Source organism: Topomyia yanbarensis, chromosome 2 (assembly GCF_030247195.1).
Source record: "Topomyia yanbarensis strain Yona2022 chromosome 2, ASM3024719v1, whole genome shotgun sequence".
Taxonomy (NCBI): Eukaryota; Metazoa; Arthropoda; class Insecta; order Diptera; family Culicidae; genus Topomyia; species Topomyia yanbarensis.
Genome location: NC_080671.1, coordinates 461,767,670 through 461,782,297, shown reverse-complemented (window position 1 = coordinate 461,782,297; position 14,628 = coordinate 461,767,670). Strand labels below are relative to the sequence as shown.

The following is a 14,628-nucleotide window of genomic DNA, read 5'->3' as shown; positions in this document are numbered from 1 at the left end:
AAAGCTGTATTTAGGAAGTCAAAACTGTTTGCGCCTAAACCGTTGGTTTTAGATATATAGTATCTTCGGCAAACTTTCTTACAACTTTCTTGCCGATTTTTTTGATATTAATTGAATTAGGGTGGTCCTTGTGGTTAGGGTGTTCAAAGTATCAACTTCTTAGATATGTAAAATTCAGCTACAAAGCGTTCTACAAAGTTATAAATCAATCAAATTGAAGCAACTTTTCTGAAGAAACTATGTGGCTATCTCTAATGGTTCATGTCCTATGATTTTTGAAATATTTAAGGTAGGGTGGCTCTTTAAAAATTGGTTTTCTAATAATATCTCTTTATGTGTTAATTTCTCGCTAATACTTTGTTCTAGAGGTTTTTAGAACTTTTTTACCATAAGATATTGAGCGATGTAAACGTGACCTCTTAAAATCACTATTTTTCATTTGTCACTTCATACATTGATTTATCGTAAATAGTTTGTTTGCAGCACTTTTAGAACTTTGTATGGCGAATATTTTTGCTGAAGTTATAAAGTTATTATCTCGTCTATTTGAAAAGTTATGAACGATTTTTGTTGAAAAATACACCATTTTTAAAAATTAATTATTTATTTTACAGAAATAACGCTTCCGCAGTTTTTTCACCAAAAACTACAAAAGTTTCATACTATGTTGCGTTTCGGCTTCGCCTCATCAGAAACCGACACTAACACATTGTCGGAATAGATTTGCGCCGGCTTGACGCAAATCCCTTAAAACTAAAACACACTATGTGTTTCAATCAAACGACTGATCAAACGTGATGTCCCGTTCGAGCAGAAGTTCTGTTTATGCCGATGAGACACAAGTGAAGCCGAAACTTGTCTTGGCTTAGCAGGCCTATGCGAAAAATATAGCATAGTACAAAAGTTTCGATTTTCAAACGAAATTAAAAGATTGACAATCAATTTGCAATGTTGGAAGATATATAGCTTTGAAAAAAACCATTTTTGTTTTGAAAATCGCCTGTAACTATGTAAACAAAAGAGATAGAAACTTCATTGCTTCTGCAAAAATGTGTATTTTTAAAAGTTCTAAAAACCTCTAGAACAAAGTATTAGAGAGAAATTAACCCATAGAAAGATATTAATAGAAAACTAATTTTCAAAGAGCCACCCTATCTTAAATATTGCAAAAATCTTAGCACATGAACCATTAGAGATAGCCACATAGTTTCTTAAGAAAAGTTGCTTCAATTTGGTTGATTTATAACTTTGTAGAACGCTTTGTAGCTGAATTTTACATATCTTAGAATTTGATACTTTGAACACCCTAACCACAAGGACCACCCTAATTCAACTAATATAAAAAAAAATCGGCAAGAAAGTACTAACAAAGTTTGCCGAAGATACTATATATCTAAAACCAACGGTTTTGGCGCAAACAGTTTTGTCTTCCTAAATACAGCTTTGGGACCATAGTGCAGTGGTCGGAAACGCCAAAAACGTGAACTTAATTCACTTGAGGCCAAACCATCGCATATATTCACAGGGTGTCTTTGGAGGAATTGTTCGTATGAATAATCCCCTCAATCTGATAACAGTTGAAATTTGGCATGGCTTACTATGATCGCACTAAAAAAATAGCTTTTTATACTGACGAGATAGAAAGTTGGTATCTTCGACAAAGTTTTAGAAATGCTCATAGTAAAGAATTTAGTTGAAGAACTTGAGCTTGTAAAACTAAAGGTTATTTATAAGGCGTTTTCTATGGTAACCCCCTTATATCTAGTTTTTTTTTAATATAACTTTTTTGATTGTGACTTTTCGTGCAAACTATGTTCAAGACAAATGTGTTGGTATCAAAACTACATAATATTGTCGAAGATACTCATTCGTTTCAAAGTTATTCAAGATTTTTACATTTTTTAACACCAACTTCAACTACGTATAAGAAAGAAAGATGCAAACCAAAATGCACGAACAGGCACTTTTTTCACTGTCTAAACTATGTACAATAAAGGCAAGAAGGTTTAGTGCGTGGCACTCTAGAACCCTATGAATAGGGTAAGCTTACTTTATCATGTTTTCTGACTTTTTCAATACAAAAATCAACAAATTGAGTATTTTTACATGCAGTCTTCGACAATATTATGTAATTTTGATACCTACACATTTGTCTTCAACACAGTCTTGAAAATCACAATAAAAAAAGTTATATTAAAAAACTAGACTTAAGGGGGTTGCCATAGAAAACGCCTTATAAATCGATAACCTTTAGTCCTACAAGCTCAAGTTCTTCAACAAAATTCTTCACTATAACCTTTTTTAAAACTTTGTCGAAGATACCAACTTTCTACCTCGTCAGTATAAAAAGTTGATTTTTTTAGTTCGATCATAGTAAGCCATGCCTAATTTCAATTGTTATCAGATTGTGGGGAATATTCATACGAACAATTCCTCCAAAGACACCCTGTGAATATATTCGATGGTTTGGCATCTAGTGAATTAAGTTCACGTTTTTGGCGTTTCCGACCACTGTGCACTGGCTTCCTCACGCCCTTATGTTTCCGTGAATCAGTCGTGGAATACACACTTGTGTAACCTGTTCGTATAATTATTTCGCACTAAAAATACACAAATAATGGGACTATTGCTACGACGGTGACCGACGATTTACCCTAGTGGACAATACGCCAAATTGACATTAAACCGGCAGATAGGGCTTACGTAAAATTAAAAATATTATTGTATTTCAAAACCACTTCCTAATAAATACTATTAAAAGAATCAACGAATACTTATTCTAGAATGAGAAGAATCAGAAAATCTGTGAGTTGTCATAAACTGATTTAAATAGAATATGGTGGTCAAAATTCTTTACGTAGAGATCACACATGTTTCAACAAGATTTCCAGATTTAATCTTCCGATTCTTCCATAACAATTCTTCCATAACAATAAGATTCTTCCATAACAATAAGAAGCAGAAAAGTTGGAGTTGAATGTTTCGTGTTCCACTCGTTAGTAACTGACTGCCAACTAGACGATATCTCCAAGCTAACACCAAAATTGGCGCCAGTTGGACACTAAATCCACACAGTTCACACTACGCCTAAAGCAATTGGCTGGTACGGAGTGATGTTTCGGCTAGCCAAGCACAGAAGCTCTGGGTCGCTGTCGAGTATAGGGAAACAAACTGTCTTTTTGCATGATAGACAAACGTCTGCAAGTATGCAACATTTTTTTAAAGGAAAAATTGGATAAACCAATTTGCGTATGAGAGCACAAGACCTAACTTAGAAGAAGCAATTTCTTAAGACAATTTCACAAATTTTGGCAATCATATTACCGAGTTCCATTCCACCACCAGAACCTGTTCCAGAAGGTCCATTTCGGTGTTACTTCACCACATGATCCCCAACAAGAAACATTCAACTGAGGCAGAGATTGTAATAAGATTAAAGTTACCCAACTACGAAAAATCGGAGATATACTTTTGAGATTAAGTTAGATTTTTGCACACCGTAGCGCATTAGCTAGGATGTCGATCAGGTGATTTGACATGTAGATGGCCAAATGAGCGAATCTTTGCTAACTTCGTAGAGCAATAGCCTACTAGTAGCATTTTAACTTTTTCAATGGCCGATGAAGGAGTGTTATCAACGGAAAATATTGAAGCTTAGTACCTTTCTCTTTATTAATATCTTGGACTGAGACCATTCCAAGAATTTTGACATTCGTATTACTAGAGATCTGCTCAAATCGATTTATGACCATTCACAGCTCAATGAGTCTTAATCAATCCGTTCCTGGGTTACGACATTCAATGGTAAGATAACGAGAGGAAGCAATGTTTTGAGAAATTCCAAAAATGTTTGTTTACACTTATACTTCTTAGATTTGTGGCCCACGAGATTCCACCGATTCTCTCGGTGATATCCAGAAGCGATATCGGAGTGGTTTTGGTTTGTTGTGGCGCTACAGAGAGTGTTAGAACTTTCATTCAATTTTCATATAATAATGCCACAATTGATCAATACTTTCTCAAAATTTTATTGCAAAATACTGAAAAGTGATCCAATGACAGTGAATCTGCGAAGATGCCTCGCCGAAAAATTGTCTTGCGGAGTACATCATAACTCAAAATCTACTGGACCAATAGTTTTGAAATTTTGCACAGTTTTTCTTCGCTCATTGCCCAGGTAACTACAGGAGCCTTCATTTTTTGCTCTAGCTCTATACTTTTCGTAGAATTTCGAAAAGAAAAAGATAAAGCTTCACTGTCACTTACCCAATTCTCAATATTCTGCAATGGAAATTTACGAAAAGGTTGTTCAAATGTCGATTTATTGTATGTTAATTGACTGAATACGCTAACCCTTTCTTTATCGTCAAAAAAATTTCTTTGAGAACGATATTTTTCTTCAGAGAAAATATCTGACAATCCATTAAAGAACCTATTGAAATCGGCTATTCAAACCCTTTTTTCCCGCAAAAAGTGAATAGATCCGACAATTGGCTTCGGATATATAGAACCATAAATTTGACGCAGGACTAGGCCGTTTTGATGTAGGACTACACCATTGTTTTCGGTGCACTTTGCGATTTCAACAGAAATTATACAATACGTTAGGTTGTGAGCGTTTGTAATAGGACATTGCCATATTTATTGATTTTATTATTTTCCGAAGCTAGTAGCAATTTTAAAAGTCTCAGTCGATGTGGGTGGGGAACAAAATTGTCATATAAAATGGGACATCTAGGGAACAAAATTGTCCATATAATGTGCAATTTAGTATTTAAGGTTACTTTGAGACTTGCCATAAGATGAAAAAGGGGGTATTAGATTTTTTACCATAGCTTAGCGATTCTCAACCTGGTTTCCGTGGACACAGAAGTATTGTGAAGTAGTTGTTAGTGGTAAGCGAAAAAGAATATCTTTTCCGGACAGATAATGTTTCAAGCCTTTTTTGTAACAGACTGAAAATATTATATTAATAGCATACAAAAGCGATGCGAGTTCTTGAGCATCTGCAAAAACCCAGCGTGATTTCAAAGGAGTCCGTAATACGAAACAAGTTGAGAACCGTTTCCATAGTATATAATTGAGCTCAGTAGCATCAGTTAATAGCTGTTATCCTCCTTCTATCACCTTCTCAGACAAAATAGTAATGCAACACTAACTTAAACTAGAATGATTTAATCTCAGTTACTTAATGATGATGCGCCAAGCTGATTTGATAGAAAATCAAGAAATATGCTGGTGGGCAAGGATGCAAAATGCCTACCTTTTCTACGGCTGTAATATTTCTGCCTACATTTTCCTTTCTCATACGACGCTGCTGTCGTTCGCTAGTGCAGGACGCCCTGCGCTCTACGGCAGCCTGTGTGCAAAGCAGTAACATGACAAAAAATATTGTCCCCAGTACAGCCAACAGATGCGAGCGGTACAGCTTCTCTTTCCTTATTTTACCTTTTTTAATATTTTCAATTTATTTAATGTTCTTAATCACAAACGACGACAATGAATGCGGTTCTTTTACGGCATCAACGCTTTCGTGAACGGGCCTCTCCCTTTGACTAGGCAGAGAAAAGTGCACAAAGCGAGAGAGCAAACTTTACTGCGCCACACTCTCACCGAGCAGTCGGAGTACGGCAGCAAAACAAAAATGTATTTTACTGCTGTACGGAAAAATGTACTCGGTTTGGGTACCGTTCTGGCAAGAGCAGTAGTGATGCGTCGCTATAGCGGGCTGTACGGCTTATGCAAATGTAAATCTACCGGAAAAAAATGTAGTTTACCGGTACCGTTCGCATCCCTGATGGTGGATAAGCCACAGTTGGTAAATCGATTGCCTTATACGCAACTGACCTGGCTTCAATTCCCGACCCTGCACCTAGGGTTAGAAATTAATCTAGCCCTAAAAAAGAGGCTGACTCTGCGGTTAAAACCTCTACAATCGAACCAATGTTTGATCAATGTTCAAAAAAACGTTGGATCAATGTCGAACCAATGGCGAACCAATGTCAGACCAATATCGAACCAATGTCCGACCATTGTTAGACCAAGGTTGAATCAATGTTGGACCAATGTCGAAATGATATCGAACCAATGTCGGACTAATAAGGGGCAAATGTTACATCAATGTTGGACAAATGTTAAACCAATGTCGTACCAACGTCGTAGTAATATTGAACCAGTGTTGGACCAAGTTGAACCAATGCCGGACCAATATCGGTTTGATGTCAGACGAAAGTTAGACAAAAGTTGAGCCAATGTTGGGCAAACTTTGAACGAAAGTTGTAAACGATGTGATGATAGTTCATGGTAATTCCAATCAACCAGGTCTCATGTGGGGTTCTTATGGACGTGGATACGCTAATCCCCCTATCCACTTCAACAAATCCTGCCAGCCGCTTACTTCTGGACGGGAGGATGCATCAAAGTCGAGATAATGTCAGAATAATATAGCGATCATTGTCGGATCAATGTGGGACCAAATTCGGACCAACGTCGGACTAATATTGAACTAATGTTGGACAAATATTGAAACTATAGCGAACCCATTTCGGACCAGCGTCGGACCGAGGTTGGACCAATGTCGCTCATCTGGGTTCGAATGCCAACGCACGCACATTGGGTTCGGAATTTTCTAGCCCGAAAAAAGTGTCAAACACTGCTTACTACGTTATAATTGCGCAAAATGCCAACTCGGGCTGCCAGCTTCGGTGTCTGAGACCCATTCGGCAGGGATGTAATGCATCTCAGAGCAAAGAAAGAGAAGAATAAAAACACTCTTTGCACTTCTCATGCGAACCACTGCTCTTCTCTTTCACAATAAACCTCTTCACTTCGATGTGTGTTGCTCCCATGCGTGCATTCTACTCCATGGCTGCACACCTCAAAGAGTAGAAATAAAGAGGCTCTTTAGTGTGACCAAAAAAATATTTTAAGAACGTTCTTCCGATCAAACTTTATCTTAACTGTAGTTTGATACGCTTTCCTACCTGCTTGCCAGTGGGGGAGGCCCAAAAAAGTGGCTCTTCAAGGTGACTCTGCGCGAAATTATGCAGCTCTTGGAGCACAGATCTTTCTCTTTGTCGTTTTCAAGTTTCTCTTTGTGGGGTCGTTCTGCACATCGCAGTGTTTTTGCGCTGCTCTATTGGTGTATTTCGCTCTTTGTGCACATTGTGCGAACAAATAACAAGCCTGCCATTCGAAATTGTTGTTGTTTGAAAGAAGGTCTACGCCTACTTTGGCCCAGTTGATGATTGCGAGAAACCTAATAGCGCAGTATCCTTTTCTACCTTTGACATCTTTGACAACCGATTTCGATTTCTCTTTCTCGCTAGCAAACCAGAGCTCCTATGCTTGGTTCCCCGAGACATCACTGGAGATCAACCAGTTGTTTACGCATTTACACAAAACGTGTGGCTATTTGGGTTTAGTATCTTACTGGTTGCCAAGACGATGCCAATTACGGATGAGATGAATTCGACACGCAAGATCCAACTTTTTTTTACCAATAGAATATAAACCTTAAAAATCACGAAACAAAATTAAGGTTCGCCCGGCGTAAATGGTTACCACTAGAGATCCCTTCCAATAATTCGCATAGCTTTTAACCAGTCTTTTCCAAATTGTGTAACCGGAAGTTTAGATCGGACACGACATGGATCAAATTTTCATTAGCAATGAACTTTTCAGCAGTTGACAACAAATAGGTTATAAATTTTGTTGTTTCCAACAGGAATGTGTGTGTGTTTTTTGTGTCGCGCATAACATCTCCCAATTGTGAGTTCATAGACTACTGAACTTTAGTTGACCACGTAAACCATTTAAAAACCCATACGCATCTCTATAGCGCATCTTTTTACACCGTTGTTGGCATTGCTTTTACATCGAATAACCCCAGTCCGAATACTACTCTTGAAATGTAGAACCAACTTTTAATGTAGAATACATTTAAGCTTTCAATATAGGGGTCCCGTTTCAAAATATCGGCTGCGGCGCCGCGTCAGATTTTGAACGTTAATAACTTTTATCATACTTAACAGAATGATTTGATTTTTAGGCCAATTTGTTGAAAATATGTTCCTCTATGCTGTATTAAAATTTGAAGTATGTATAACATGCACTAATAACAAAAAATTGTTTTTGAAAAATCTTTCGAAAACTACTCGGAAAAGTGAAAATTTTCAGCCCATCCCGCACAGAGCCGTCAAAATGGTGGACCAACCGAACAATAAAATAATGAAAAGTTTATATATAGGTCCACTACATGTTTGTTTTATGATTATTCGCATTGGGTTGCTTGACGAGAGCAGTTGGTGGGGGAAAGACGGCATATTCCTTTGGTTAGGCCATTAGAAGCCGGACGGAAAGAAAAGGCTCATACACGGCACGAGAACGAGCGAGAAAGCGATAGTAGTGCATATTAGCGCGATTATATAAATATCTATCGGTCGGTTTTTCTCATCATTCGTATTCGTTCAAGCACTAGCAAGCAGCCAGTCCACCGAAGGAAAGCAGTTGGCGATGACGACGGCGGAAAAAGTGCCCCAGCTACTGGTGACTCATCGCAACCCGATCAGGAACTGTCGCCCTGCAAGAATTTCGCCCCAACTAAAGGGCAACAGAGTAGGCTATCGTTCCAGCGTCTGGGTCGTGAGATTGTGCAGGACTGCAAAATCGAGCCACGCTTACAAAGCTCAGTCGTAATGATGCCCCGAGAAGCCAACGATGCCTACTTGGTCGGTTTGTTCGAGGATGCAAAATAGTGCTTTGTGGCTCACCGTGTCCGCGGGGAGTGCGTCTGAATTATGCTCCCGCAATAAAACAATAAACGGTTCTTTACAGGACCAATTAATTGTGTTGTAATAAGAGTTAAACTGAAATTTACATTTTATGGTGTATAACAAATAATTTTCAGAAAGCTATATAAAAAATACGATGTGTGGAAAGAAAGAGAATTTAAATTATCCTCTCGCTCGTTTTCGTGCACTGCTTTTCCATTCCTTTCTGCTGCTACTACCATCATAACTAAAACGAATGTGCGTGTTCCCCCACCATCTCATGACCAGTGTTGCCACAATTGCATGTCGCTATTACAATTTGAATTATTTTATTGATCCTCTCTAGTATTGATAAAATATAGAACATGCAAAGTACACTAGTCGCATGCTTTTATTCGAACTTTTTGGCAGCCTCCGTTGATTAACTGCATAAATCGATTTGTTTGTGTAGCTCCTTGCTAGTAGCAAACAAAATAGCCTTTATCAGCGCTAACAAATAACACGAAAGAATTTAAATTTGTGAAAATCTTTTCCTTCCTTCTTTTCAAATCTGCAACATTCTTTGAAAATATTGTTTGAATGTTGTTATTGAAAAACTGAACATGCAAGTTTGCTAGCACTGGCCACTAGATTGAAGGCGATGGAAAGACAGAATTTCGTTTTGGTTATGCTAGTATTGGTAGCCGAACGGAAAGGAAAGGCGCAGGAATGGCACGAAAACGAGCGAGAGAGCGATAGTAGTGCTTTCTCGTGTTTTCATATATGAATATTGGTCGGTCGGTTTTTCTCATCATTCGTATTCGTTCAAGCACTAGCAAGCAGCCAGTCCACCGGAGGAAAGCAGTTGGCGATGATGACGGTCCGCAAAAGTGCCCCAGCTACTGGTGGCCCATCGCAACCAACTACCGATCAGGAACTGTCGCCGTGCTAGTATTTCGCCCCAACTAAAGGGCAACGGAGCAACTAATCCGCTGGCTAACATTCCAGCGTCTGGTTCGTAAGGTTGTGTATTACTTCAAAGTCGAGCTACGCTTACAAAACTCAGCCGTAATGAAGCCAGTGATGCCTACTTGGTCGGTTTGTGGGAGTGGGCGTAAATTACAATAAAAGCAACGGTTCTTTTCAGGACCAATCAATTGTGTTCTAGTGAAAGTTAAACTGAAACTTTCATTTTAAGGTGTGTAGCAAATTTTCAACAAGCAACATAATACGTTGTGTGGAAAGAAGTAGCTTGCACACGGAACAAAAATTTAAATTATCCTCTCGCTCGTTTCGTGCACTGCTTTTCCATTCCTTTCTACTGTTATTATCAGTATTACCAAAACGAATGTGTTGTTGCATGTGTTTAAGAGAAACGTTGAAGTCGCATGCTTCTATTCAAGCTTTTTGGCAGCCCCCGTGAACTAACTGCATTAAATGGTTTTTTTGTGCAGCTCCGTGCTAGTAGCAAACAAAATGGCCCTACTAGTGTCTGATTCGTGAGATTGTGCAGGATTTCAAAGTCGAGCTAAGCTTATAAAGTTCAGCCGTAATGGTACCCGAAGAAGCCAGTCTTGTCGTTTTGTTCGAGGCTACAAAACAGTTCGCCAGGCACGTAACTATCATGCCAAAAATATCCAACGATCCAGCGCATCACCATCAACACCAACGCCGATACCAAAGGTTCTTTTCAGAACCACCATTATTACCATAGAGAATTATTTGAAAATTTCCCATTCAAACGTGATTCTGTTGAATATTATTAGATTTAAATTAACGTCTCGAATTGAAATCACGACGCTCCGGTTATGTGACAGACATTACCCACCCATCTTTTTTTATTGTGACCACGACTAACGGTTTAATATAGACACCCCATTTCAATATTTCTGAAGGAACAGAAGGTCGAGTTTGGAAAGTTTGTAACTTTCATTGTACTTAACCAAATTACACAATGTTCGCACTAATGATTCAGAAATATGATCAGGAATCTTCTGTTAGATTTGTAAGTATGTATAATTTACATGAATCAAGAAAAATTGATTTTCAGGAATCAATTATTATCTGTTCTTCCATTGGCCAGTACTACGCGACTTCCTCATGCTAACAATTAATTTCATCGTTAGCCATCTCCCTCACCAAGGCCAACAACGCCAACAAAACCGGTCCTTTTCAGGACCACCATCATTTTTGTAAAGAATAATTTGAAATATTCCTCGCCCAAATCACCTTTTGTCCGAAAATTCCAATGAGTATCAAAATATTTAAAGAACGTGTTCCTTATGTATTCTACATCTCTCCGGTTATGTCGCAGACATTACCCACCCATCCTTTTTTTTATATTCTAATATTATTGAAGACTTGCGACTTCAATACAATTAATGTGTTTAAATAAGATTTGTTACAATACCGGAACTGTATGCAATGAAAAACCAATATTCGTAAATTACAAGGTTTGAACATTTTATTGCCTTTCTCCGATTGAAGAAAAAACACATTTAGTCCGGCAAGCAATTTGCAGTTGCGGCAAATAACGAAAATTGTTGATGTATTGCACTATCAATAAGCCTATTCATGTCATTTTTAATCAATATGAGTTAGGGATAGATATTGTATAACATAACACGTCGTCGCTGTTGTGCTATCTTATGACAAGCGCCATTTAGCACATTTCGAGAAAAACGATTTTTAAAGTTTGAGATTGAATATTTTGAAACTTATAAATGGTATAAACAATCCAAGGAAGACAATTGATGCTTCTATCTATTCTGCATTAATCTCTCAAATATTACGAAGATCGGTTGACTATGTTGCGAGTTTTTACTATGAATGTAAACAAAAGTCGCACTCACACGTGTCATAGGCGTGTATTGATGACAAAATTTGTAGAAAGTGTCATAATCGTGCATGGAAAATTCTCCATAGAAAAAAATCATCAATTTTTAACTTTTATTCATATCTTTGCGTTCATATAATCGATAAACAATCGGTGAAATGAATTTCGAAGGAAATGACTCAGGGAATCTAGAAAAAATTGTTATTTTTGGTTACAGTGTTGCCAAATATCCTTTATTTCTAGTTTAAAACTAAACCTGTGTTTTTCTCACAACTCGTGTAATTTTCTTTTGAAAATGTTTATACCATTGTGTTCCTCAAACATTTTCACACATAAAACATCTAAAACTTCAATATAACTTGAGCAAATCCCTAGATACAGTGATTTGAAGCAAAAAACTCACAATTTCTCATCATGTTTCTCGCTATATCTAACTAACCAAGTAGAATTTCAAAATTCTGAAAACGCCACTTTGTAGAGATGTTTCAAACAAGTAATGTGGCATATCTAACTCAGTTTACCCCAAAATGGCGTTTGTCATAAGATAGCACAACAGCGACGAAGTATCGTTTAACAGTATTACGAGCCTACAAAGTCGCTTGTTTCCGAAAAAGGCATAAATCAGCGACGGAAATTATTTTCGCTGAGCTTGACCGACATATCACCCAAGCCAACCGGGGAACAACCCTATCAACAGAGCGAGAAAAAAATCCCCCTTCCGAGTCTCAACAAAACCGCAACGCCCAGAATAACACGTTCCAGGCTTATACACATGTGTTCAATTAAGATAGTTTAACCCTTTCAGTGCCTTGTTGGTTCTGCAGAGGTAATTTCCAGAATCAGTTTCATTGAACATTCGAGAAAACTATGCACACTGAACGTGTTACTGTACCTAACATTCCTACCCTGAAAATAAGTTGAAGCTTAAGGGTTAAGAACTTCGCTGGCGTCTCGTGTGCGTTCGGCTGACTGTTCAGGCACTAGTGTGATATGAGAAGGGGGTTACAAACCGGTGAAACGCGTGAATACTATTTGTACGCCGCCTGCTGTGTCGAAGTTTAATTGCATTGCATGGGAACAACTTAGTGATGGCCTGCTGGGATGATGGTGGGTTTAGCTATAGGAGTATCACAAATGTCAAACCAAGGTTTAGGCCCCAAAACGAAGGTAAACCTTCAAACCGGAACGTGAGGGGTGCCATTCGGGATGCAGAAACCCTTATCGGCCATCGATCACTGTTTGTGGTTGCGCTAGTGTTGGTGCAGAACGACGGAAGCTGATAAGTAATTTACAGTAGATGACTAATTGGTTGTTAAAGCTGATAATGTTTCCCCATACAAAGTAATAGTAAACAATCTCGGAGGCATATTATTTCTGGTTCGAAATTTCGGTCGGTCATCTTTTTGAGATGAGGCGCTTGAATTGAAACAATCGTGCGTTTTATTCCCAGTATCAGTTATCTAAGCTGTAATTAACCCAGTTATTTGTTCTTTTTTTTTAATGCCAGAATAACGTCGTAACGGCTTCTCGAATGGATGCTCATCGAATCGGAGGTGATAAAATTCAACAGTTCAATGTTATGTTATGTGTTTCCACTACCGCGTGTAATATGTATTCAAGTCGTTTTAGACATGCTAACTGTGGCGGATGACTCGTGCATGAAGCGCTAAACGCTAACGTTTCCAGTCTAATAGAGATTGTTGCTCGCAAGTGTCGATCGAAAATTTATTCAAGGAATCTCACACGACAACCCCACATTCGGCGTGTCGCGTCAGCGATGGTGAAGGAATGACCGAGATCGAATTAATTTCGAACCCATAATATGTGATGTTGTGCACTTCGTGCAATCAATATCGGTACAGAGTTAGAGTGGTATCTATTATGGACACTTTGCTGCATAGAAAAAAAAATCTTCGCTAGTCTTTAATTTTCTGAAGCTGTGCCCCAAAAAACGTTATGTTCTCGTTTCTCACAAAAATAACTAATTTACTACATTCAGTGATTTGGTTTCGAGATAAACTAAATATTTGAACCACCCTGCTACAGCATACCATTCGGATCGATTATGCTACCTCGAGAATTCCCCACAAACAAAAAATAAACAGCTCCCATCAATCGAAAAAAAGGAAACAACAAATTACATATAAATAAAAAAATAACTTACCTTTCTATTCAGGTTCGTGTCACTGGGGCAGTCACTGGCCGACCTTGGACCCGTTCTGCTGATGTTGACGGTAGGCCTGCTTTGCTTTACGTTGTCGTTGTTTTTCTTGATCACAAAGAACGAGCCTGCCGGCGATGATCGAAGGGTGCGGCGTTTTCAAATTTTCACATGCGTATAATTGGCACACGATGCGAGGGGTGGATTGGACGGGGGGTGAAGTAAACGATGTTATTAATTGGTGGATTCGTTTTCGTGCCGTTTTCGGCGGCACTAGGACGCAACGAACGTTTCAAAGCGAATGTAGCTTTTCTGTCATTGACATCAGTTTTTTTTTTTCTGTTATCACTCATTTGGTCGCTTAGATTTCTCTAAAGTGAAAAAAGTGCTATGTAATTTTCATGACTACTAAACAAGTGATAACAACCAAAACTACACACGTTCGTTGCGTCTCTAGTTGGTAAATTGATACAGAAATACGAAGAAAAATAAAACAATTACATTGATTAGGATCGCTGCTCGAGTTGGTTAGCGTTGGGTAGGAATTAGCTGGTGATCCTGTGAGAAAGTTTGGTGAGTCTAAACTATCTGCCACTTGAATTAATCTTAGTGCTAGCATTCCTGTGTGAATGGTTGTAGTTGTTGTTGATGTTGTTGTAGTTGTTGAAGTTGGGTAAATAGAGAGAGATATATAGAGGAAGAGAAAGAAAAACAAAATTTAAATCAAATACAACTAGTGCCGAAGTCATTTTTCACGCATTTACTGCAGCAGGCGGGTGCATTGTGGGAGAACTGTTACCTCCGTGTGGTCAAAATCATAAACAAATTAGGTTGATTTAAATTGAATATTTCCCTTTTTATCTCCAAATTTAAACAAAAAT

The 14,628-nt window shown here is 38.2% G+C and overlaps 1 protein-coding gene across 5 annotated transcripts in view; it reads right to left on the bottom strand.

Moving 5' to 3' along the window:
* Window positions 1-14,628, bottom strand: part of LOC131686019 (upstream stimulatory factor 2-like) — a 104,400-nt gene that overhangs the window by 66,035 nt on the left and 23,737 nt on the right. For 3 of the 5 annotated variants that reach the window (XM_058970128.1, XM_058970126.1, XM_058970127.1), the window contains exons 4-5: window positions 14,249-14,368; window positions 13,751-13,875 (exon numbers count right to left, since the gene is read on the bottom strand). In XM_058970128.1, the coding sequence (XP_058826111.1) occupies window positions 13,751-13,875; window positions 14,249-14,368 (245 nt within the window). The remainder of the gene's footprint in view (window positions 1-13,750; window positions 13,876-14,248; window positions 14,369-14,628) is intronic. The other 2 variants (XM_058970131.1, XM_058970129.1) reach the window with 1 other exon arrangement.